At 42.4% G+C, this 22787-nt stretch overlaps 1 protein-coding gene across 1 annotated transcript in view; it reads right to left on the bottom strand.

Annotated features, from left to right (window-relative positions):
- Positions 1 to 22550, bottom strand: part of Mdh1b (malate dehydrogenase 1B) — a 45383-nt gene extending 22833 nt beyond the window's left edge. Inside the window, exons 1-7 of the mRNA XM_057762618.1 lie at positions 22493 to 22550; positions 17120 to 17232; positions 13544 to 13678; positions 13224 to 13366; positions 11524 to 12020; positions 8255 to 8396; positions 6768 to 6931 (exon numbers count right to left, since the gene is read on the bottom strand). Coding sequence (XP_057618601.1) covers positions 6768 to 6931; positions 8255 to 8396; positions 11524 to 12020; positions 13224 to 13366; positions 13544 to 13678; positions 17120 to 17232; positions 22493 to 22514 — 1216 coding nt within the window. The 5' untranslated portion in view covers positions 22515 to 22550. The remainder of the gene's footprint in view (positions 1 to 6767; positions 6932 to 8254; positions 8397 to 11523; positions 12021 to 13223; positions 13367 to 13543; positions 13679 to 17119; positions 17233 to 22492) is intronic.
- Between the last annotated feature and the right edge of the window lie 237 nt (positions 22551 to 22787).

Genomic DNA, 22787 nt, shown 5'->3' with positions numbered 1-22787 from the left:
CACTAGTAATAAAAACAGCATGGCTGGGCTGTGGTGGCATACACCAGAGGCAGGCAGATCTTTGTGAGTTCAAGGCCACTCTGGTCTACAAGAACTAGTTCCAGAACAGGCTCCAAAGCTATAGAGAAACCCTGTCTCGAAAAACAAAACAAAATAATTTATTTATTAGTTTATTAATTAATTAATTAAAAAACCAGCATGGTATTGGCATAAAAACAAACATGTTGATCCCTGAAGACCAAGCCATAAAGCCATGCACATATGGACACTTGATTTGATGAAGAATTCAGAAATGCACACTGGAAAAGTGGGAGCATCTTCAACCAATAGTGCTGACCAAACTGAATGCCTGCAAGTAGAAAAATTCAAATAGATCCATATTTATCACCCTACACAAAGTCCAAGTGGCTCAATGACCTCAACATAAAACCAGATACGCTGAACTTGGTAGAGGAGAAAATGGGGAATAGCCTTGAATGAGTTCCCACAGGAGAAGGCTTTCTAAACAGCACCCAAAGCACAGGTATTAAATCAACAATTAATCAATGGACTTTGTGAAATTGAAAAGCTTCTGTAAGCAAAGGACACCGTCATCCAGACAAGGTCCAGCCTGCAGCACGGGAAAAGATCTTTACCAACTTTGTATCTGATCGGTGACTAATATCCAAAATCTATAAAAAACTCAAGAAACTAAATATAACAAAACTAAATAGCCCAATTAAAACGTAGGGTACAGGTCTAAATAGAGAATTTTCAATAGTGAAAACTCAAATTCCTGAGAAACTATTAAAGAATGTTCAATGTCCTTAGCCACCAGGCAAATGCAAATCAAAACTACATTGGGATTTCATCTTTCAACTATCAAAATGGCTAAGATCAATATTTGAAGTGAAAGTTCACGTTGGTAAGGATATGGGATAAGGAGAGCACTCATTTATTACTGGTGGGAGTGCAAACTTGTACAACCACTGTGGAAATCAATATGGTGGGTCCTCAGAAAGTTGGGAATCAATCTACCTCAAGATCCAGCTATAACACTCGAGCATATATCCAAAGGACGCTCCATCCTACCACAAGATACTTGCTCAACCATGTTAATTGTTGCTTTATTCATAATAACCAGAAACTGGAAACAATCTAGATGTCCCTCAACCAAAAAAATGGATAAAGACAATGTGGCAGATTTACAGAATGGAGTACTACTCAGCTGTTAAAAAATAACATCATGGAATTTGCAGACATATGGATGGAACCAGAAAAAATTATTGAGTGAGGTAACCCAGACCCCAAAAGACAAACATGATCACTGCCTCACTCAGTCGTTGTCAGAGAAGTTTCCTCAAGCAGCATATGGGAACAGATGCAGAGATCTACAGCCAGGCATTACACACAGAGAGAGTCTAAAAGGAGGTCTCCATCAAATCCCTTCCCTCACAGTTCAGGGAACCCTTTGGAAGAGAAGGTGGAAAGAGTGTACAAGCCAGACGGGGTGGAGGAGAGCAGGAGAACAAAGCCTCTGACTCAGCTGAGATAGGTGCATGTGACCACAGAGACTGGTGCAGTGGGCACAGTGTCCACACTGGGCTGCATCAAGTCCTCTGCAGAGATAGCAGAGCTTCAACTTATTATTCTGATGGAACTCCTGAGTACAAGAATGTGTGTGTCTCTGATTCCTATGCCTGCTCTTAAGACTTTCCTTTTGTTGAGCTGCTGTGAGCATATCTGATATGATGGTTTTTGATTTACCTTTTTGTTTTGTTTTGGTTTTTGGCACAGGGTTTCTCTGTGTAACAGTCCTGGCTGTCCTGAAACTCTCTTTGTAGACCAGGCTGGTCTTGAACTCACTGAAATCTGCCTGCCTCTGCCTCCCAAGTGCTGGGATTAAAGATGTGTGTCATCACCAGCAGCTAGTTTTTGCTTTATCTTAATTATATTTTATTTTGTCATCTTTGACAAAAGGAAGGGAGGAAGGAAGGAAGAAAGGAAGGAAGGAAAGAAAAAAGGAAGGAAGGAAGGACACACCCACAAATATTGTGTTTGTGTGTGTGTGTGTCCTTTTGACTCATAATTAAATTTCTACAAATTCTTCTGACATTTGTCTAAATGAATGTCCAAACATATATGCAAATTTTAAATTGTAATGTTCTTTACAGGGAAGGGGGTGAGGCAGCCCAACTGTTCACAAACAGGGAAAGTTACCTAAATGATGGCATGATGGAATGATGTGAAATTATTTTAAAGAATGAGGTACATTTTCATATTTTCATGTGCTAATAAAAGATTTGCAGGGGACTTTGTCCATAAAAAAAGGAATATTCTGTCTGAGCTGAGTGATGGTGCATGCCTTTAATCCCAGCACTCAGGAAGCAGAAGTAGGCAGATCTCTATGAGTTTGAGGTCACCCTGGTTTACAGAAACAGTGCCAGGTTACACAGAGAAACCCTGTCTCAAAACAAAACAAAACAAAACAAAAACCAACCAAACAAACAAATAGGAATATTTTTTTTCTCTCTGTCTGAGAGAGTTTGGAGAGAGAGAGATATTAATTCTCATACTAGAGGTTTTTGGAGACATCTCTGAGATGCACTGAAATTGGAGCGAGGAAGAGATGGTGGTCCTACTGATAACACAAGCGATGCCAGAGGGAAAAAAGCCGGCGGGTTCAGGTTACCCTATGTTGGGTTCACAGCATGGCGTTGACATGACCATGTTTCCAACCGACTGAGGCTTGAACTCAGTAGAGAGGCCAGGGCCTGAAGATCAGGGAGCCAACAAGATGGACAGAAACAAAAGGGAGGAAATGCTGAAGGCCGAACCTACAGAGGACACAACAGCAGCCACTGCCTTTGCTGGTTTGTAAGAGTGATGCAGACTTCTACATACTTCTTAGCTTGTAGCATACCTCTGCAGTGTTTACTGATGGGCAGCAGCCTGTTGTGGATAATCTTTTTGTACACTGTGAAAATGTTTCACTCTGATTGGTCTAATCAAAAGAAGAACGGCCAATCACTAGACAGGGTTTCCAGGCACAGAGGATGCTGGGGAGAGAAAGGGTAGATACTCCAAGTATGCAAAGGAAGCACGGTGGGCCCTATGGAGTAAGGTGATAAGGCCTTGAGGCAGAAAGTAAATACAAAGGAATGGGTTAATTTAAGTTTCAAGAGCCAGTTAGAAACAAGTCTAAACTATCAACTGAGCTTTCATAATTAATAATAAGTCTTCATGTCATTATTGGGGAGTTGATCGTATGACAAAAAAAGTCTGACTACAAATGACATCCAACCATTTGTTATGTGGGCTCAAATATCCAAATACAGGACCTGAGAAAGTGGGAAAAAAAGTTATAGGCAAAGAGCCAGACGTAACTTCTTAGTTCTGCAGTCTGTCAGCCTGGTGCTCAGTGTCATACAGAGGCACAGCCACCGGCTGATGCCTGCAGGCTGGAACCATCTACCACCACCATGTGCCAGCGCTGTGAGCTAAGCTGACCCATGCAGGTGGCTGACCTAACAGTTTAAGATTTGTCTCACACGATCATAGAATGTTGCAAATACTTAGTAAAGACAGATACAGATGGAAAGAACCTCTAAACAGGTTATAGTGTGTTCAAAAGTGTGCACAGGCTTAAGAAAGAAAAGAAAATGGTATCAACAGTCATAGAAAAAAGAAAAGCATTTATAAATAATAATAAAAAAAGCAAGAGAGGCAGGCGGATCTCTGTGAGTTCGAGACCAGCCTGGTCTACAAGAGCTAGTTCCAGGACAGGAACCAAAAGCTACCGAGAAACCCTGTCTCGAAAATCCAAAATAAATAAATAAATAAATAAATAAATAAATAAATAAATAAAGCAAGCCATGCAACCAACCTATACATTTTAAAGATGTTTTAGCTTCAAAATGGAAGCAAAAAAAAAAAATGTTACTATGAGGTTATGCTTTTACTTCCAAGGAAATAAAAGGCTGTGGATTTATTCAAGGTCAAAAGAGCTCAGATTTGATTGGGTGAGTACCCTTTGAAAATCCTGACTACAGACATGAAGAAACAACCTAGAAAATCAACAAGGCAGGTGATGTACATTTTAATGCTCAAACATAAAACAAGAAATCACCTTTGGCTGGCTTGTGTACAGTGCACACTCTATACTTGTGTTAATGCAGTTATATATGTTATCTTCAAAAGTTTGTGTGTTTTCAGAGCAAGGGGACCAGACACCAATGAAAGTGGGCGGTCCAAGTGATTCAGTCTCTCAGAGTGCCCCTATTTCAGTTTCCTCAGAGTTCTGCATCCAGAACAGCTTTAAGGCTGTTAGCTGAGATGGTCCAGCCTCAAAGACTATTCTAGCCAGGATTTGACCATTATCCAGTTTTCTCAGGGTCCCTTAAAAATGCCAGTGCCCCCAGGAAGCAGCCTGAAGAACATTATGGCCACTTTCAGAAGAGGTAGGGTGGGAGGTTTCTGTTATTGTTAAGGGGTTTGTTAAGCTAATCAGAGGAGATTAGCTACAGGGATCTTTTCCTAAGGGAAAAAGGGAGACTATAATATAGAACCAGTGAGATAAAAGGGTGGATCATTGAATCTACTTTTGAACAACCACTAGTCTTAAATATTTTACATTGATTTGGATTTTTGTATATTGATGCAATTTAAGAATTTTGTGACACTGTATATATGTTTCTATCTTGTTTAAGAGATTGTACCTATGCAACTTATTTAAAAATGAAATGTAAAGTTTTAGTCCTTGAAAGCTATTTAGGAGAACAAAGAAATACAGGTTTTTGTCAATCATCTATAACAATTAAACTTATAGTCATGTCAGATGTGTTTTCAAGGTCAATTAGAGACATTTTAAAAAGATTGTCTTCAAATACTTTGGAGACCTACAGAATATAGCATTTTAATGTTTTAAGAGCACAAAGATTTTCATGACAGTGAGACATGTCTGCTCTTGGAAGCACCAATTTACTTCATAAAAGAAAGATGGCCACTGAAGAACCTCCACAAGGTGTTTGCTTTCTTTATGGCAAAAATTAGCTATTTGGGCAAGAAACTGTTCTTGTCTCAACTGCTGACAGTATGCTGTCCAAATTGGACAAGCAGGATATCAAAGAAAATGACTGCTGAGCTTTTTAAAGACCAGGTACAACTTTCTGCTTTATAGGAAAGTCTGTAAAATATTCTAGACTGAAAGGCCAAAGATGGAAGCCACCAGAATTACAGAGGAACCTTGGGTGACTATCCAGGAAGCCAGCTGTTTTGTCATTTTTTATAGTTTTGGAAGGTGCTTGCTTTGCACTTCCTATGCACTCAAGTAATATTTTATCCTCCTTGGTTCTATGATAGGAACTCCAGACTAGAGAGTTATAGTTTTATAGTTTTCCTTGTTACCAAATCCAGAAAAGAAACTTATATAAGAGATGTAATGTTTAGAAGGTTGAGAAACATAAAAGCTTAAGTTGTTTATCTAAAAAAATGTTTTAAGGTCTAAAAAGATATTTTTAGGATGATAATACAAGTTATGAAAAATGGTTTAGATATAAATTTTGGGCTAAGATAGGATATATAATGGAATATTTTCTATAAATTTTCAAAATGCAAATGGACTGGGCATTGTAAATGTAATTCTTACCTGATAATTGTTTTTATCACATACAGTTTTACTGCACTGGAGTTAAAACTTTTTCTTTTTTATCTAGACAAAAAAGGGGAAATGTTGTGGAATAGTCTTTTTGTACACTGTGAAGATGTGCCACTCTAATTGGTTTAATAAAAATCTGAATGGCCAAAAACTAGGCAGGATTTCCAGGCACAGAGGATGGTGGGAAGACTAGGGCAGAGATGCCAGGGACACAAAGCAAGCAGGATGGGCACTAGGGAGACGAGGAAATAAAGGAGAAAGTAAATTAATAGAAATGGGTTGATTTAAGTTATAAGAGCCAGTCAGATACAAGCCTAAGGTATTGGCTGGGCTTTCATAATTAATAATAATAAAATTAATAATTAATAGCAAGCCTCCATGTCATTATGTCATTACTGGGGAACTGATAGCCCTGTCGAAAACTCTGACTACAGTGTTCTTTCGGCATTCCTGGTTCTGCTTGGTCTCCTGAAGGTTGGGTCTCCTTGCACATTTGCATACTGACTCTGAGTTTTCACTATTGGTGTTCAGTGCTCATCCACAGCCTTCCAGGTCAGTATCAAAGACTTCAAGATTTCCTGCAATACCTTCTCTTCACAAAGCCTGGCCTGCCTCCCTGTCCCTGTCTAGAATAGATTTGGATTTCTTTTTCTCAGCTGGATACAGAGATGAAAACACCATGAGCCTTTCTAGCGACCTGGCTCTTCTTGATTCTACTGAACTGCTTTCTAAAGGCTGCAATCCCTTGTCTGCCTCTCTAGTACATTCACAATAAATATTGTTGAGTTTTTGAGTGAGCAGTTGGATAATGAATGAATGAATGCTTGCATTATGACCCTGTTAAAACCTACACAAATCATATACCATGCTATGATCTAAACAGAGCATTAAGACAAGAATTATTGCCAGGCAGTTGTGGCACATGTCTTTAATCCCAGCACTCGGGAGGCAGAGGCAGGCAGATTTCTGTGAATTGGAGACCAGCCTGGTCTATAATAGCTAGTTCCAGGACAGGCTCCAAAGCTACAGAGAAATCCTGTCTTGAAAAACCAAAAACCAAACCAAACCAAAACAAAACAAAAAAACAAACCAAAAAGCCAAAACAAAAAACAAAAACCCCAGGAATTATTACCTTCACTCATTATCCCCAAGGAAACAATCTCTCCAGGTGGTGAGCCATGATACCAGTACTTCAGTGTGGTGGCTATGCTGTGTGCAGCCAAAATGCCACCAAATTCCTTTCCAGTGCTGCTCAAGTTCCGAAGCTTCATCACAAACTCTTTCGTTACCCACTCACTGCAAGAAAAGAGAAAAGCAATTTCCCAACAGAGAGAGGGATGGAAAGGATATCCTCTGAGCCCTGGAACTCAGCACAGAGAGCTATATGTGCCATCTAGACAGCAATGTGACCCAATACCCTTTCTTCTGGCGTCCTCATTACCTATGAAAGAAATGCAATTGGGCAGAAAGGAACAATTAAATTTCAGTCTGAAGTGTAGTAGTAAATTATGGAACACTGAAAAGATACCATAGGCTACAAGAAAAATTTCTTTTATTCTAAGTAATTAATTATATGTTGATGCTTTCTTGGGATCGATCAGACCCTTCATTTAAAATCAAATACATTCATTAAACAGTGAATCATTCACAATGAGATTTGGGGTAACATGTTTTATGGTCTTGAAGAATAAACTCAGGAAAGAGCTGAGCTGGATGAGAGCAAGGCTTGCCTGATTAGCCAGTCAGAGAATGGTCCCAGATCCCTGCAACATTGACCCTGTGCAGGTAACACATGCAAAGGACCGGGGTTTCAGGAGAGGGAGACCAGCACACCCGGTTCCTTGGCATGTATACCATCCCCCTGGTCTGAAGAGGGCGGGGCAATAAAGGATGGGGGAAAAGGAAATGCTGCACTGGGGAACCAGGGCAGAGATCAGAACGGTGCTTCAGGGAGCTCGGGCTGCCTCTCCTTTCTCATCATTATATGGGTGTTAAGATGAATTCATCAATTTCCCCATTTCTTCTATATGTGACAGGCCACATCACCATTTCCATTCTATCAGTAGAGACACGGAGGCACAAATTTGATGTAACTTCCTTAAAGCCACACAACTAATAAATGATGTTGAATTCCACCTCAGGAGGTTTCCTGTTCCTGGGACACATGGCTTCTCAGCTCTGCCTCTCTTGGGACTTATGGTAAACCTGACAGTGGCCTGCTCGTCATCACAACTCCTCTTCCTCCAAATGCTCAACTACTTTCTCCTTGATATACACCTGTCTTTATATTGACATCTGCTTTGCATACACCTACTTTAGAGACAACTTTGACAGAATACATAAACTACCTTCTGGGCGACTTGAAATGTAAAAATTCATGATTTTAAACCAAATCAAATGGGGATGAGAGCCAATAAGTTACTATTCTGTGGATTTTTCTGATTCTTTGGTAGAAAACAGAAAAAAATGTGCATAAACAATACAAGTTATTTTATACAAATTTTACAAGATGTTTCAATAGTGCTTTCAACTGTTATATATCATTATATTATTATCTAAGTCTATATACACTATATTATTATCTAATGTTAGTATATTTCACTTAAAAATATACTGTACCTGTCAAAAATCAAGTTTAACACCGAGTGACAATATCCAGGAGGTCCCTTAATAGCACTGTCATAGTCATAAACTTTGGCTTTCCTCAGATCAATGTAGTTATTTCCACTGATATTGCCCCAAATTATTACATCTTTGATGCCTATACAGAACAGAAACAGAAATAATCATAATAAGGGCCATCAATATAAAATGTACTTAAATGCAAAGCTTTGTATATATTTGTTTTAGGGTTGAGCCAATGAATCCAAGCTCTCTAGCCTGTGCTGAAACTGGGGTTCACCTCCCTAATTATCAGGGCTTGGTTGTCACTAATACTGCCTTGGGAATCATGGGCTAGATGGGTAATTCAAGCAATACCAAGAACCTGCCCTGAGAGATTGCTAATGGAAATTGTATCCTTTGTGTTGCTCAACCTCTCTCTCTCTCTCTCTCTCTCTCTCTATATATATATATATATATATATATATATATATATGTCTTTCACACACACCCCCACACACGGCTGTGTAATGCACAAGTGTGTACGGGTGAGCGTGCTCGTGTAAGCTAGAAGTTGCATTGGGAATCTTCCTCAGCCACTCTTCACTGTATCTTTTCAGAAGGGACGCGGCTGGCTGGCCAGTGAGTCCTGGAGATGTGCCTGTGTCCATCCCGGTGTGCTAGGGTTACATGTAGTTATGCGTGTAGTCGCACCTGATATTTTACTGACTGAGATGTTTCTCTGACCCTAAGGGAAACTTTTCAACTGTTTGGATTTTGAAAATGCACTTTTGATTCTAGACTGAAATAGAAATGTACATAAATGACAACTCTCTGGTGGGTTTCATCACTTGCAAAATAACATTGTTCATGGGAGGTACTTTTAGAAACAAGGTTTGGACCAGGCAGTGGTGGCGGGACACACCTTTAATGCTAGCACTCGGGAGGCCGAGGCAGGCAGATCTCTGTGAATTCAAGGCCAGCCTGGTCTATAGAGTAAGTTTCAGGACAGCAAAAGCTACACAGAGAAACCTTGCTTCGGAAAAACAAACAAACAAAACAAAGAAAGAAAAAAACAAGGTTTAAGAGAAAACAAATCAGCCAAAAGGATAGAGGGGATGAATGAGAAAACAATCCTACAGAGTTATATATGTTAGCTATATGATAGAGGGGATGAATGAGAGAACAATACTACAGAGTTATATATGTTAGTTATATATCTAAGGAGAAAAATAAAAGAATAGGAGCTGAGGAAAATAAGAATTGGAATTTAATATTTTGATTTTGCAACTGTTGATTTTCTAGAAAGGTTTACACAATTTAAAAAAGAATTTTATTTATTTACTCACTTATTGTTTTAGTTAGGGTTTCTATTGTAATGAGATCATGAGTAAAGCTATTGTGATGGAAAGGGTTTATCTGGCTTACAGTTCAACTCTGTAGTCTACCATTGAAGGAAGTCAGGAGCTGATGCAGAGGATACAGAGAAGTGCCCTTTACTGGTTTGCTCCCTTTGGCTTTCTTTAGCACAGAAGACCACCACCCACAATGGGCTGGGCCCTCTCCCATCAATCACTGATTTAAAAATGCCCTACAGGCTTGCCTACAGCCCGATCTTATGGAGGCATTTTCTCAGGTGAGGTACCTTCCTCTCAGATGACTCTAGCTTGTATCAAGTTAACATACAACTAACCAGCACATCTATGTACTTAAAATCTGTGTCCAGGAGATTAAATTCTTGTCTGTTCGAATAAGCTTTAGGGTAAATGTGAATCTGCATGCAAGAAGACAGAAGTATTCTGAGCATTCCTGCCAAGAGATGACTGACAGCACTGTCTGGTCCTCGCTGGCATCCTGTGCTGCACTGACTTAAACGACTGTCAGTTCACGTCCACTGTCTCCCCAACTTTTGTTTCCAGCGTGCCTGTAATTTCATCCTTAGGGATGCTGTTAGTCTAGACATAAAGGACCAGCTCTAGGGATGCAGAGCTAAAATACACTAAATGTGATCCAGTCTCATTTTCATATGATTCTGATATCTATCGAAAGATCAATAACAAAATTTAATTAGATATAATAAACCTGTAGGTTTAATCTCTTTTTAAGTTTTACCATGCATCAGGCAACTCTTATGGGCACTTTTGAAATACTGACTGTGGTGGTTTGAATGATAATGCCCTCATAGGCTCATATGTTTGACTACTTGGTCCCAGCTGGTGGAACTGTTTAGGAAGGATTTGGAGGTGTGGCCTTGTTGGAGGAGGTGTGTCCCTGGGGGTGGGCCTCAAGTTTATAGGTCAGATGTAAGCCCGCAGCTACTGCCCCAGCAGCATGCCTGCCTGCTGCCATGCTCTCTGCCGCCATGATCATGGTCTGACCCCCTGAAACTGTAATCAAGCCCCCAATTAGATGCTTTCTTTTATAAGTTGCCTTGGTCAAGGTGTCTTGTGACAACAGAAAAGTGACCCTGATGTTGTCTCTTTGGATCTTCACATTAATTCCAGGAGGGAGTTGCTGTTTTTTAAAAATGATAATTCTGAGGACAGCAAGTGTGGAAGGAGGCAAAGCTGTTTTTATAAAGCCTTGAGAATTTGTAAACAACACACACTACTTTCCCCATTTTTATTGTGGGAAAAGTGGGATATTAGGTTAAATTATTGCTTGACTAATAGATATCTTATTACAACAAATATTTGCTAATTTTATAATGATGGGCAAAGTCACAAAAGTAGATGAAGAGAAGTTTGCACAGCCCCTCTCCTCACCCACAGGCTCATATTCCAGGGTTGCCTCAGTTAAACACTTTCTCTTTTTATGGAGGATGCAGCAGGTTCGGTGCTTGCCTGGGCTTTCGGGCCTGCTAGGCAAGAGTTCTACAACCAACCTACAATTCTGTCCCTGCACTTGATTATATGAAAAATTCCAAAAATAAGCAGTAGGTAACTTTTAGGTCACTTTAATTATTGTATGTTGTTATTTTTAACTTATTAAGTTATCACTCTTTACTGCTGTTAGTCTTTTATGGCCCCGAGTTCATGAATTAAACTGATCACAATATATGTATATGTGTACAGGAAAAAGCTAGTTGGGAGGATGGGGTTGTCAAGTGGCATCCCCCAATGAGGGAGGACCACACTGGCTCCACCCATCACTCCTAAGACACTCCTTACATCTCTTTTCTACTTCTGTGTCACACACCCTAGGTGGTCCTTAGGACGCAGTTTTTCTTTCCCCGCCTTTTGAACCCATGTATCAGAACACAAACAGGACGGTAGGCGCTCACTCACTGGCTGAGGTTGTTTTCATCTTCCGGGCCACTGCTGCTTTTGCTTGGCCTTCCACCCCCAGAGCCACTGCAATGATGTTGTGCGCGATATTAGGGGCATATTGCATAAGCAAGGCTGTTTTAAGATTCACAAAGGTTTTCCCGCCCACGATGACCTTGACGGACTTGTGAGCATTTTTTTCCATCAGGTAACCGTAGAGGCGGCACAGCGGCACCCTGCTTCTTAGGCAGCTCTCCAGAGTGTACACTTCCTCGTCTGTGCTGTCGTCCAGGATGACGATGACTTGGGCCCGGAGGAAGGCATCCTCCGTGTTCGTGCAGAGGGAGACGCTGCGGAGGACGGGCGATGCCAAGTCCTCGATTTCCACCACTAAGCTTTCCAGGTAGTTTTCCATCTGCTCCCGGTCAAACAGGGTCAGGCTGATCTCTCTGTGCGTCCCAAACACTTCTCCACTTATCAAGATGGGGATTATGTGGTAGCATGCAGTATTGCTCGCACTGATTAAATGCAAAAGTTGAATGGAAAATGGTTAGGTCCTTTGCTCCTTTACACGTTTCACTCTTAACAGATATTTCTGTGTGTGCTCCACAGCATGAGTCACTGTTTTCCACGGAAATCCTCCCACCTGCACAGACATGCCTAGAGATCCCAAGTGGAATGAGAACGTCTCACTCCTCACACATCTTGGCATCTAGGGATACCACAAAGTAAGAGCTGACTGGTGTATTGGATGTTTCAAATGAAAGAGCTTGCTCACGTGCAGAAAACAAAGCAAGAACAAATAACTAAGCGGGCCAAAGCTCCCTTCAGACTGCTCTGCTTCTCTGTGGAAAGAAAAAGGTGCCTGCTTCCGTTAGCCACAGCCTTTTCCATCTTTATCTAGGAGTGAATGCCTTTAGTTTGGGGCAGACTATCTTTCCCATAGTCTCACAAAGCAAAGGCTTTCCTGAAATAGCGAGGATAAGCACTGAATGTTCACTCTATCCGAAACTAACTGTACCTGAGTATTCTATTTCAGTGATGATCAACTGTGGGGAGTTGGAAACTGCATCTGAGAACATCTACTGCTCTTGGTGGACTTGGGGAGGACACAGAGGTGATATCCATTTCAGTTCTTTCTTTTGGAGAGGGTCATGGATATCTATGTAAAATTTCTGAATCTTTTCAGTGTTTGTAGTTTTCCATAACTGTACATATTTCCTTCAAGCAGGTGTATGTTAGGATGCCACATATTGCAAGAAGGACAATGTGAGTTAGCAGAGGGGATGGAAACTCAGAGAGAAAGAACTACAAAGAGAGAGGGCAGAGATGGAAAAAAAGGAAGTGACAAGTGGGGACAATGAGAAGCACACCTGAGAAGGAGAAAAGGAAGACTTTGGGGATCAGGATTGCGTGAGTGCACAAGAACCATGGGAATCCAGCAGGTGGGGAAGAGGGAGGGAGAATGAGCAGAGGACACATGCCAGCAAAGCTGGTTTAGATCGTGTGAAGACGCGTACACACATGAATCCTAAATCACACGGGGATGGGTGCTGAAGGATAGAGAAACTTGTGTACATGCACTAACCCAGACCTGTGAACACAATCATACACACATGCGTCTCGAACATTTTTTGGTGTTCTTCCATTATGCAATCAATCCTATCCCACTGTCCTTTCTAAAAAATAAAAACCCAGACTCCTAAATCCTGGCGCTTCACCTGGCAATCCAGACCTGCAGGGGGGTGATGAGATCTTTCAGGGTTTTTTTCTCCACCTCTTCTTCTATATGTGCCTCCAGGTTCTCTTTAGCAATGAGCATCATCAGGTCCGTTGTCATGCTGGAAGTGACACCATAGTAAAGCTAAATATCAGAAAAGAAAAGCTCAACCTCAGAGAACAGAACATGGTCAGACAAACACTAGAACAGAAAATAGGCAAGGAGAAAAATGATGTAATGGCTTAGAAAGCAAGACATTTGAAATACAAAATAATGTCAAAAGAAGGATGTTTGAACAGATAAGCAATGCAGTTCCCACACCTGGGCGTGCTCCAGGAATTCATTGTATCCTCCCAAAAGCAAGCCCTTGCCTCCACGGTCCAGTAGCTCTCTCCAGATGATGGGGGAGGTGCTGTGGTCCCATTTATTCTGTTCACAAATGTCTTCTAGCCACTCCTGTGGGAAAATATTCCAATAAAAGTCATATATTAAATCTGCCTAAGAATTCAGTCCAGTATTGTTGGATTTAGACAACAAAGGATCAGCTTGCTTTTAATGCTACTATGTGTGCATAATACATTTAGATACCTTCAAATGGTAAAATATAAACATAGAAAATGGTGGTGAGCCTGGTTGCTCATGACTTTAATTGTATCACTGGGGAAGCAGAGGCAGGTGGATCCCTGTGAGTTCCAGGTCAGTCTGATCCATATAGGAACTTCCGGGTCAGTCAGGGCTAATGGTAAGATCTGAGAAGCAGGGAGGACAGCATTCTTATCGGTAAGGTACAACTGAGCAGTCCTAAAGCCCCACCACTGGAGGCACATGTACTGAGGCCATCTCACAAACAAACTATTTCTAGCTAGTTCTGAAGATGTCCGTGCTCTCAGTTCATCCCAAAGCAAGAAGACAGAGATTTCCAACACGGCCTCTCTAAGCACTGTACCACTTGGCTGGTGACACACTGGGCTGGGGGAAGAATGTGATCTACTCCAAGAGACTGTTCCAAGGAGAATATGCCAATGTTCTTTCAGGCCCTGGAAGAATGTGTAGGACCAAATACTCAGAGTCCTGAATCTGGAACGGAACCTAAAGATGGGCAAGAATATTTCTTCAGTGTGACTCACTCTTCTGCAGTTTGGGAGGGCACACCCCTGTGGAGACCCTAGAATACAGTGGTAATGTATTACTTGATTGGTAGTCAGAAGTTTGGGAGGGCACACCCCTGTGGAGACCCAGAATATAGAAGTAGTATGTTACTTGACTAGAAGTCAAAAGTTTGAAGAAAATGATTACTCAAATAATGTAGAAATAGTAAACCTGCCAGGGAGGATGTGGAAGCAGAGGTCAAAGGTGTAGGGCACAGCTAGTGAGATGACTCTGTGGGCTACAGTGATTGCCACCAAGCCCGGCCAACAATTCCATTTCTGGGACCTGCATAGTCAAAGAATAGAACTGACTCAGCAAAATATTCTTAGCAAAATATTCTCTCACCTTCCCTTACATCTTAGCACATGCAGGCCTTACCACAAAATAAATAAATACCTAAGTTAATTTCAAAAGGCTAGTGGGCACAGGGTATGGGAATCAACCACATTTTGGGGGGCCAGATAATGCTTGATTCACCAGAGTCACAAGAAATACACTGAAAATAAAAGGAACCTTGTGTGGCTGCCAACTGGGATGATAAGATATGGAGGTCCAGAGCATGGGAAAATGTTCTCTAGAGAGTATCAGCTTTGAGAGGAATACTGGCCAATGCCACAGACGTGATGACATGCGCAGTCACAAGGAGTTAGGCAAGAGTTCAAGAGAAGGGCCTGTAGTCTTAAAACCCTAGGTAGTTCTTTTTTTTTTTTTTCTTTTTTTCTTTTTTTTGTTTTTTTCAAGACAGGGTTTCTCTGTGGTTTTTTTGGAGCCTGACCTGGAACTAGCTCTTGTAGACCAGGCTGGTCTTGAACTCACAGAGATCCGCCTGCCTCTGCTTCCCGAGTGCTGGGATTAAGAACCGCCCTAGGTAGTTCTTATCATGGCTGAAGGATCAGTGAGCCAGTGACAAAGACCAGTGCTAGAATTTGATGACAGCACCATCCTTTGAGGACGTCAAAACTGCCTCTGTGAGAAACAGAAGACTCTGGCTTCTCTTCACAATGTAAGGCAAACAATCTGTCTAGACTGAAATGCTGGGTAGGGAACGCCCTTTCCTGCTCTTCGGGCTTTCAGCAGAAACCCTGCCAGGGACTTTAGGAAATGCTTAACCTGCCAACGCTAGGTCCCGCACATACCTGTGAGCCAAGGGGATTGCTTTGTAAGAGAAGGGGTACAGTGCTGAGCATCACCAAGCTTGAGAGCGGGGCAAGGCAGGCCAGCAAAGCTGCCGACAGCAGCTAGAAGACTGACACACGGCAAGGACGGCCCCGTCCTCCCCGTCATAAAATGTGATACGTCAGTGTAGTCTTTCCAGCCATTAGGAAGACTACACAGAGTTCAGGAACCAAGGGGCAGAATTAAGAGAGACCTTGTTCCATCATTCCCAGGGGCCCTCTTGGAGAATTTATGCTTCCCTAATTTTTTTTTTTTTTTTACTCTAATCTGTGTGAGTTGAAAGGTTTTAAAAGTCTGAAGAGGAGCTTTTCTGGCAGAAGACACAAGACCTTTAAGCTATAGCTGACACTGGCCACAGTGAGATGAGAGACCAGCGGGCAAAGAAAGAAGCTGTTGCTATGGAAGGGGTAACTGGGCCTGCTAATTAAGAGAATGTCCAACAGCTACCGCCCAGAGTAAAGCATATTTAACATCCAGGTTATAATTTGAGCATCTTTGCTCAAATTTTGACCATACAAGGGGCAAGGTGTAATGGCTGTGTCTTTCAAAGGGACTGGGGCTCACATCCCCTAAGTATACAGAAGTAGGCCATCATACCTAACAAGTGGCCTAGAGCGGTAGAGGGAGACCTCTAATGGAGGGCAGGGAAGAGAGATGAGCGCCAGTTTGGCTCTGAAACCATGTGCCATGGGGAACACAGTTCATTAACAAGCCTTCCCTTAATAAAGTCTTCCCAGGGAAAGATCTTGATCTTCACCCCAGTAGAGCTGTTACCAGACGCTGTGAATTTCCTTAATGGAGCACGTGGATTCAGAGGCACGGCGGGTGGACTGTAGCAGATAGTCACGCACAGTCCAGGTTCCTTCCCGCCTATAACCAAGGCATTTGTGGCCTCAGTCCCTAGAGATATCAGAGGCCAATGTTAAGGACTGACCTCAGCTAAAGAAATTCCCCTTGACTAAGAGTAAGCCCCCTTCCTTGGGGCAGTGCCCGTCAGGTGACTGGTTGATGCTCGCTACCTGTCTTTAGCATGGGGTGCCTCTGGAGGACCTGCTGACGCCTCTGCTGTAGCTGTGTCGTAGCCCCCCCCCCACCTTCGCCTAATGCTGCTGCCTTCATCTTCATTTCTTCCTAGGATGTCCTAAGAGCGATTTCCAGTAAGTCTTCCTCTTCAAATTCTCCACCTTAAAAGTCTGTTTAGGGGGCCACGCAGCCACAGATACGGATTTCTCAAATAGGTCCTCACACCAGTGTGACTCCGAGTGAAGGAGACAGAAAGGCTAAGAGCAGTGCCTGCTAAACACGAACTGCCTGTTTTCTTGGCAGGGGCGGGGTGGGCTCAGCACATTTACCCCACTTATTGGAGTCTCCTTTGTGCTATTAGGTGTGGGAAAAGAACATGTTTTGAGGCTGATAAGTAGGAACTCCTTTTTACTAGTATCCAAATGCCATTAATCCATCATCATCAGAATACAGTTATCATCGGAAGCCCAAACGATACCCTAGCAAGTATTTAATCAAAGTAGAACCCTTTCTCGCATAAACACATTTAATAATTGTAAAGGTTCTTACCTCCCACACATCAGGATGCTGTGTGATTTTAAAAATCCGAAAATCAGGAAGATTCTTTTGCAAATAGTCTGCCAGGAGTTCTGCCTTGGCGTAGTACGGGCAGTTTGCTTTCCCTGGAAGAGTTCAAGTGAGCTAAGCTTTCTTTTGACACACACAAACTGCCATTCTGCTATCAGGACTTGACAGACACTTAGAGAATGCACCACGGCCATAATATATTATAACAAAATTACAAAACAACCTTCTATAACACAAACCTCAAGTTTTCGTTATATTAATAAAAATAAGAAATATTTCACAGATAAGGATCTTACCTAATAAAATGTTGTGGAAAAGAGAATGTTTTAAATATTTACCCTCCTCCAGTACTCTGCCATACCACATAGGAAACTGTAGTGTACTATTTAAGCATGGCATACTAACACTGACAGTGAACTACTCATTAGAAGCCACCCCAGGGTCCAGGAAGGCGGCTCGGCTGATAAAGGAACTTGCCTCCCAACCTGATGACACGAGTTTGATCTCCAGGACACACGTGGTAGAAGGAGAGAAGTGACTCTTGTAAGCTCTCCCTTAACCTCTGCAAGCTCCTCTCCCCTGACTGCACACATAAAACAGATAAAACCAACACCAGAAGGTAAAAGGAGTGGAAATACAACCCCTATAGACGTGACACATGGTCCAGAACTGTGGGGAAGCTGAGGGGGAAGGACGCATCTGGAGCTAACTTCTATTTCCTGGCTGACCTTATCTGAGAGAATCATGGGTGAGCTGTTGAGACAAGTGCATTAGGAAGGACAGGCAGAGCACATGGGCGCATAACAGTGGGAGGGCATCTGATCCAACCTGGGGTGCAGGCGCCAAGGGACAGCTGCAGGTGCACATTTTGTAGTGAGGACCACATAGGAAGTTAAACCTCCCCAAGAGAGCAGGTGGATGTGAGTTTAGGAAGACAGACAAAGTGCAGTAGCTCCTGTGCAACATCCTTCCTTAACCTCATGAACCCCTCAACATCAATCCTTCTCAACACCTCTGTATGTATAAACCTCTCTGTCTAGTTCAAATCCATTGTTAATTACTTCAAACCCACTTTATGGCTCACGTTTAATTATCCTGTCCATTTCCTGGGAAGTTAGCTTGTCAAAGCCCTGAACCCTGCATGAACTCAATTACCTGCCTTTTCTGAATCTGGATTTCTTCTGCCCAGACATCACTGAGAAGATAATGGACTAAAGAATGGAGAAGCTTCCAAAGGAAAGGGGTCTTGTACTCTAACTCCCGCTTTTGTCTTCTGAAAAGCCTTGCTCAACAAACTATTCCCACCCCATTAGACACTTTTTTATGTTTCTAGTGTCTCCTTTCAAGAATATTTAAAATGCATTCAACTTAAACTTCACTCTCTCCTTCCAATAAGTCCATGTCTCTTTTTCCCAGGCATTGCTTTCTATGTGCCCCTTTCTATTAAAACTTCTTTTAAAAATCCTCTGTCCTTGGCGCTTATATTTTCATTTATTTATTATTCCACTATAACCTAGCATTTCTCACCATTTCCAGGAACGAAATTGTATTAAGTATACATTACATATTTTTGCATAATTATACTTCATATTATATACAAGATGCTAAGTAATTATTATATTAAGTTTATTAAATGTAAGTTAAATACAAAAAAATTAAGAACCCTGAGGTCCTTAATACAATAAGCAGCTTTTGATTCTTTCTCCTTGGCGCTGGTAGTGTATATCAGTCTTGCTTGTTTCCACTTCCTGTGGCGTAATTCCTGGAGTGCACCACTATGGTGGTATACTCCGCAGGTTTTCCTTCTAAATCTCTGGCTAGTCTTTTCTATACTTTGCAAGTTCCTGTTTCTTCATCAATCCATTGGATGGTACCGTTCTGCAAGGCACATATTTTCCATATTTTCATACTTTTTCTGTATATTTTGCTGGTCAAGTTCCTTGTTTTCAAGCAGCAATCTATTCCTGTCTCAAGCACAGTGTCTTATGTAGACGTCTGCACTTTCCCGTGTTCCACCATCTCTTTCCGCATGTGTCACGGGCGCTTGGATTCCCTTCTGAAACAACCGAGGTAACAAGCACCATCTCGTTCCAGTCCTTACTGGGTTTGTTTAAATAGTTCTCAGCCCTCCATTCCTCCAACGCCCCCTCCCCCCAATAGTTGTGTCTGCCTTGGCAACACATTTGAGATTTGTGTGGCCTTGACCATGTTCTGGATGTATTAATCAAAGTAATTAACACAATTTAAAATAACTAAAAAGACATCATTGAAAAATAATTGTCTTGGTGTGTCTGAAATAATTACTAAGCTCTGCCGGGAATGAGTTTTTCAGCAATACTCTGACCCTCACCTAACTTCGATGCAAATTACAGATGTAAAAGGTAGGTTTTGCCTTTAAAAACGCTGTACCTGAGCCTGGGCACCAGGGGACTTTTCAGAGTCACGAGCCCACTCTTATTCTAGCCATTAATAAAAGAACTAAAAACTTTTATTGGCTTAATCAGTGCAGTTGACAATGATTATCTCATGTGGGTCATTTCAATTCTAAGTTCTAAATCTCCTAGAGTAGTTATGTCAACCCATCTCCTTATTTAAGAATATTAAGGGTAGTTGGGTCCAGTGGCGTATACCTTTAATTCCAGCACTCTGGAGGAAGAGATAAAATTTGAGTCTAGCCTCAAATCAGCCAGGGCTACACAGCGAGACTCTGTCTCGAGAGAGAGGAAGTGCTACGAGTACCCAGATTATTAATCTTATTCTTCTGATGAAAGCTTTTCAGACAACCCCAATCTACCTAGCTGTCCACTGTTTGGGAGTCTAACTTTTCCTTTATTTCCTGCGTCATTTAGTGAACTAGACGTCTTTTCCCACACATTTTGTCTCTCAGATCGCTCCCTAGTCCATTTGCTTTTCTCCATTCATGTTGACCACAATGCTAACCCCGTTGCTTCCTACGCTTGCTCGAATCTTCTAACTGTCCTCTTGTTGCATCCATAACACTCAGGTAAGATAAAAAGTCCATTGCCTTGTATCCTTAAGGAAAATCTCCCACATACTTTGGTCAAAGTCTAAACTGTGGGACGTGCCTCAGGAGGATCTGTCTTCGGCTTAGGACACTCTTCCCTGCACCCTTTCTTCCAGTCCTACTCGACTCATTTCAACTGCGTGACCATCAAATCCTCTCAGTTACCACCAAATTTGACTATGATTTCCAGCCAGACCTAGGGACTGGGACCGTGGCTTCGTGGTTCTCTGGCATCTGCACCACCAAGTGCCCTCAGATATTGTGGAATATTCCTTTACACTGTGTGAAGCTATGTCACTGGGGTTGGTTTGATAAAAAGCTAAATGGTCAATAGCTAGGCAGGAGGTATAGCAGGACGTTCTAGACAGAGAGAGCTCTGGGAAGAAGAATAGCAGAGTCTCAAGCCAGTGGCAAAAGAAGCAAGATGGGCAAAATGGAGATGTGGTAACAAGTGCACGGAAGAAACTAGGTTAAAAATATGGGTTAATTTAAGTTATATGAGCTAGTTAGAAACAAGCCTAAATTAAGGCCAAACTTTCATAATAAACCTCCATGTTGTTTTTTTGGGGGGGAGCAGGTGGGACAAAGAAAGAAGAGTTAGGGGTTCAAAGTTACTACCTGAGTGTATTGGGTTTCCACACACAACCATACATTGTTGTTGTAAGGGCCACAGACTCCAGTACTGCTCCAGGTGTTAGCCACACAGAAATTATTCTGTTTCTTCCTGCATCGTCTCTGCTTGGTAGCTAATTGTTCAGTCATCTGCTTAACCACCTCTCTCCCTGGAAGCCCTGACTAGGAAGGTCCCCTGCCCCTCTCCCCTGGAAGCTCTGACTAGGGAGGTCCCCTGCCCCTCTCCCTCTGGAAGCCCTGACTAGGAAGGTCCCCTGCCCCTCTCCCCTGGAAGCTCTGACTAGGAAGGTCCCCCTGCCCCCTCTCCCCTGGAAGCTCTGACTAAGACATCCTCTGCCCCCTCTCCCTCTGAAACGCTGCTCTGTTACTGTTATATACAAAACGCCATGAAACTTTTCTACTGTATTCCCACAATCCAGTCTTCTAGTGCTAAAAATATCTGAAGCAGTAGTGAAGCAAAAGAGTACTTCCAAGGAGATGGTAAAGATCAATTGTGTCCAGTGTAACAGAGACGTCCACAGGGAACAGGGCTCCAGACCTTAGCACACCTGACTCCATGATGGAAGCACCATTCAGGCTGTAATACTCAGCATGTAGACAGCACCACCTCCCAAAACTAAAACAAAGGTCCACTCCATCGAAGTCTTATAGTTCTGGGGACGTCTCTAAGTGTGCTAACCTTACCTTTGGCTTCTGTAGTTCTGCTTCTGGGTAACTGAAATGTGTCAACCCAGAACATGGTTTTGTGCCCAAAAGCTGACCCTAAGAAAGACTCAGGGCTACCCTGGGATCTGGAACACCCAGTGTAGTTGCCAGCTGGCTAATAAAGACTTTCTGTTGGCTTAAACCCAAGTCGGAGCAGTCTTCTCCGGTGTATACCCCAAAATAAACTTAGACAAAAACTGAACAGTTTATCTAAGATTGGTGATTGCAGGGGGAAAAAAAACCCGTTTGCATATAAGGCAAATTAGAAGCCAGACTGAGTGGAATGAAGGGCTAGAGATAGAACAGCCGGGAACTCTTTTAAACAACTCGGGGAGAAGGGAGGAGGCAGACACACAGTAAGCATCCTGTTGCATTAGGTGTTGTTGTTGCTTATGGCTGCGGAGATGAGTTTTTTAAAAACGCAAATCCACTGACTCTATTTTACTTAAATTCTTTCAATGACACTTCTTTGTGTTCAAGATTTAGTTCAAACATTTCCCCCTAGGTGTTTGTAAGATACAAGAGTCTTGTTTCTATTTTGTAAGTCTAACCCCATGTCCTGCCATACTCCCGCATCCAGTTCCTCCATTAGACTGCAGCTCTTTTAGCCCTTATCTGGGATAGTGCCGTTAACAGTTTCTCTGCTTAGTTCCTTGTGTCCATCCCTTGTCTATCCCACACCCCCACATTAAGAGAATATTCGCCCAGAGGCCTGTGCACCTCTCCGTCATTGCATTAATCACGGCAGATCAAAGTAATTCTCTATATATTTGTACCGCCGTGGGAATTAAAACTCGCCAAAGCCAAACAAAGATGAACATTTTCCCCATCCGGTCTCCAGTGCTCGCTAGAGTTTGGCACACCGCCACTGCCTAACATCTTGGAACGAATGCCTGTAAAGACTGAGGTGATCCATCAGAGGATGGATTGCGGGAATAGAAGGCAGTTAACAAGGCTGACCAGCGGCTATGGGAAACTGAAGAAGAACTCACCCGCGATCACGAATTTGGCCATGATCTCTAGCAAGACCTAGAGTCTGGGACCACGGCGTCTCGGTTGCCTGGCAACCGCGCCTCCGCACTAAAAATGGCGCAGGCGCTCTCAGAAGCTGCCGCTCTGCCAGTGGCAAGTTCAAAGTTACTTCTTGAACGTGTTAAGTTTATAGAAACAACCATACATGCTCTTTATAAGCTCCGTGGCCTCTTACGGAGACTCTTGCGTGGTCTAGGGTCTATCTCTTCATCTGAGAAACCATTCTTCTGGCAGTTTCCCCCCCCTCCCCGCCCC

The sequence above is a fragment of the Chionomys nivalis genome, chromosome 2 (genome assembly GCF_950005125.1).
Source record: "Chionomys nivalis chromosome 2, mChiNiv1.1, whole genome shotgun sequence".
NCBI classification, from domain to species: Eukaryota; Metazoa; Chordata; class Mammalia; order Rodentia; family Cricetidae; genus Chionomys; species Chionomys nivalis.
Note: the sequence above shows the minus strand (reverse complement) of the source record. Positions and strands in the feature narration are given on the sequence as shown.